Raw genomic sequence first — 2,126 nt, 5'->3', positions numbered from 1 at the left:
CTTACCGATTTTGTGCAGGCGATTTCTCGTAAATGCGTCGATGGATTTTCATGAAACTTTTAGCATTGATGACAAATTATATGAACAAATTATATGACTATGATGACGTCTCTTCCGGTTAGGAGTTTTCTGCGATTTAGTGAGTTTAAGAAGGTAATTTTGTCTAGCAGTTTTCTCAAAAACCACTTAACACAGAAGCATGAAATTTTCAATGCTGATAGATCAACCTTTGGAGATGTGTATTTGGTAAATCTCAACCACCGGAAATACGAAGCGCCGACGCTCAAGATGGCCCTAAAGTAGTCCTATCGCGAATTTCAAAATTTCTGATACCTTTTCTTCGATATCTTTTTACCTATAAATATTTTGTTAAAAGATATAAACAAAAGAAGTGTAGAATTACATGATTTTTCAAATGACATCTCAAAAAAGGGCTGGCCTCTGTAATTAAGGGCCGAAAGTTTAATATCTTAATTAGTATTAAGAATTTGTAATATGTTTTAAAAAGAAGCAAAGTTGTTCAAAATGTCAAGGTTAATCTATTGGAGTCGTCAAAATTTGTTTGGTGACGTCATCACTTCCGGTCAAACCGGAAGAGGTCAGAAAATGCGTATTTTTCTTCGTTTTTAACAAATTTTTGGTTGACATATGTCACTTGGAGAATAAAATTTAATTTTCAGTCCGTCTTCATCACTCCGGTTGTTCAAAAAATGGTTAAATTTAACACAATGGTTAAGGATGACTATGTGTTAAACCTTAATCATTTGACTAGCTACCATAGTGGTTAAATTCTGTTGTTTGAAAGCAATTTAACGCATTGGTTAGCTTACACTGTGTTAGCTGCTTTTAATCACTTGGTAATCACTTGGTTACCCATAATGCACTTCTACTTCCTTTGTACACAATCATGGCTGACGTCTGCTTGAAAAAGAATAGGAAAGCTAGGAGCACTAATTTCTCCTTAACTGAGGTAGAAATTATTAAAAATGAGGTAAAACTCCATCCTATTCTGGAGGCAAAACATAGTATTACTGTTACCAATGCTAAGAAGCAAGCTATTTGGCTTGAAATTGTTAGTAAAGTTAATGCTGTGGGGGTGGCAAAAAGGAGTTTGACAGAAGTCAAAGACAAGTGGAGCAACATGTGTAGAGAAGCCAAACTGAAATTTACTGAGAACAGAAGACAGATGACAAAGACGGGAGGAGGACTTCCACCCATTCCTCTTTCCCGGACAATACAAGATGTCGATATGTATATGGATGCCAGTTCCTTCCATGGGATTGAAGGGGGCATTGAAACTTCAATGCCTGGCTGTTCTGGTAAAATATGACTATTTTGTGTTCATCAACAATAATCATATCTAATATGGTCATATCTACATATTTTATGTGCAGAAAAATTAAAAAAAATTATGGGAAAAAGATTTAAACTGTGATAGTAGGCCAAAACACACAATGAAATAGCCTAATGTCAAACTGTACTTTCATTGAATTTACTTTGTTTAAATAACTCTATATTAATTAATACTTTATAAAATCAAAATACTACTTTGATCTAAAATTTGGTACTTTAATCGGAACAAAACAGTGCAATGTCCTAAACTATTACTTGACTGCCAAGGGACATTTTCTTCTGCTTCAAAACCTGAACCTTACTCAGTTGCTGTTAAAATCTATATTTAATTACCAGTAATCCGTCTCCCCTGCACGAGTCACAGTATAAAAGCAGGGGTTAGAGTCAGAGGAATCTCGGATTAATATTTAATAAGGCCTAAAATGATTGGGTTATTTTTATTGTCGTTATAAGGCATATCCTTTATTTAACAAGCCTAGTTAACGCTGTTAACCATGTGATTGAATAGTTAACATTGTCCTTTTTTCTGTAGATCTATTTTCTTTCGATTTTGTTTACCATAACGTGACCTTGACCTTTTGATGGGGCAAATACAAATCGAAAATTTCAATCTTAACACTAGCCATGCATGTATAATTGTGACCGAACATGAAAAGTTTTAGTTTAGAAATAATATTATAATGCTCTCAGATTGTCGTTTTGAATCTTCCAAGTGTGCCCTTCGATTCAAAATGAAAAATAAGAGGCAAACTCACCATCAACATGTGCTGCCT

At 34.3% G+C, this 2,126-nt stretch overlaps 1 protein-coding gene across 1 annotated transcript; it reads left to right on the top strand.

Annotated features, from left to right (window-relative positions):
* Positions 1-907: 907 nt before the first annotated feature.
* On the top strand, positions 908-1,330 carry LOC134246460 (nuclear apoptosis-inducing factor 1-like). Its single transcript, XM_062728827.1, has one exon. It carries the CDS (start codon positions 908-910, stop codon positions 1,328-1,330), a length of 423 nt encoding a protein of 140 aa, XP_062584811.1.
* Positions 1,331-2,126: the final 796 nt, after the last annotated feature.

Source organism: Saccostrea cucullata, unplaced genomic scaffold, assembly GCF_032062105.1.
Source record: "Saccostrea cucullata isolate Sc308-1 unplaced genomic scaffold, CSIRO_AGI_Scuc_v1 ctg2114, whole genome shotgun sequence".
Classification (NCBI taxonomy): domain Eukaryota; kingdom Metazoa; phylum Mollusca; class Bivalvia; order Ostreida; family Ostreidae; genus Saccostrea; species Saccostrea cuccullata.
The sequence above is the reverse complement of the archived record's forward strand: the minus strand, read 5'-3'. Positions and strand labels throughout refer to the sequence as shown.

What these genes read in the sequence shown, in the direction of transcription:
- LOC134246460 (XM_062728827.1), top strand. Translation starts at nt 908, where the DNA reads ATGGCTGACGTCTGCTTGAAAAAGAATAGGAAAGCTAGGAGCACTAAT.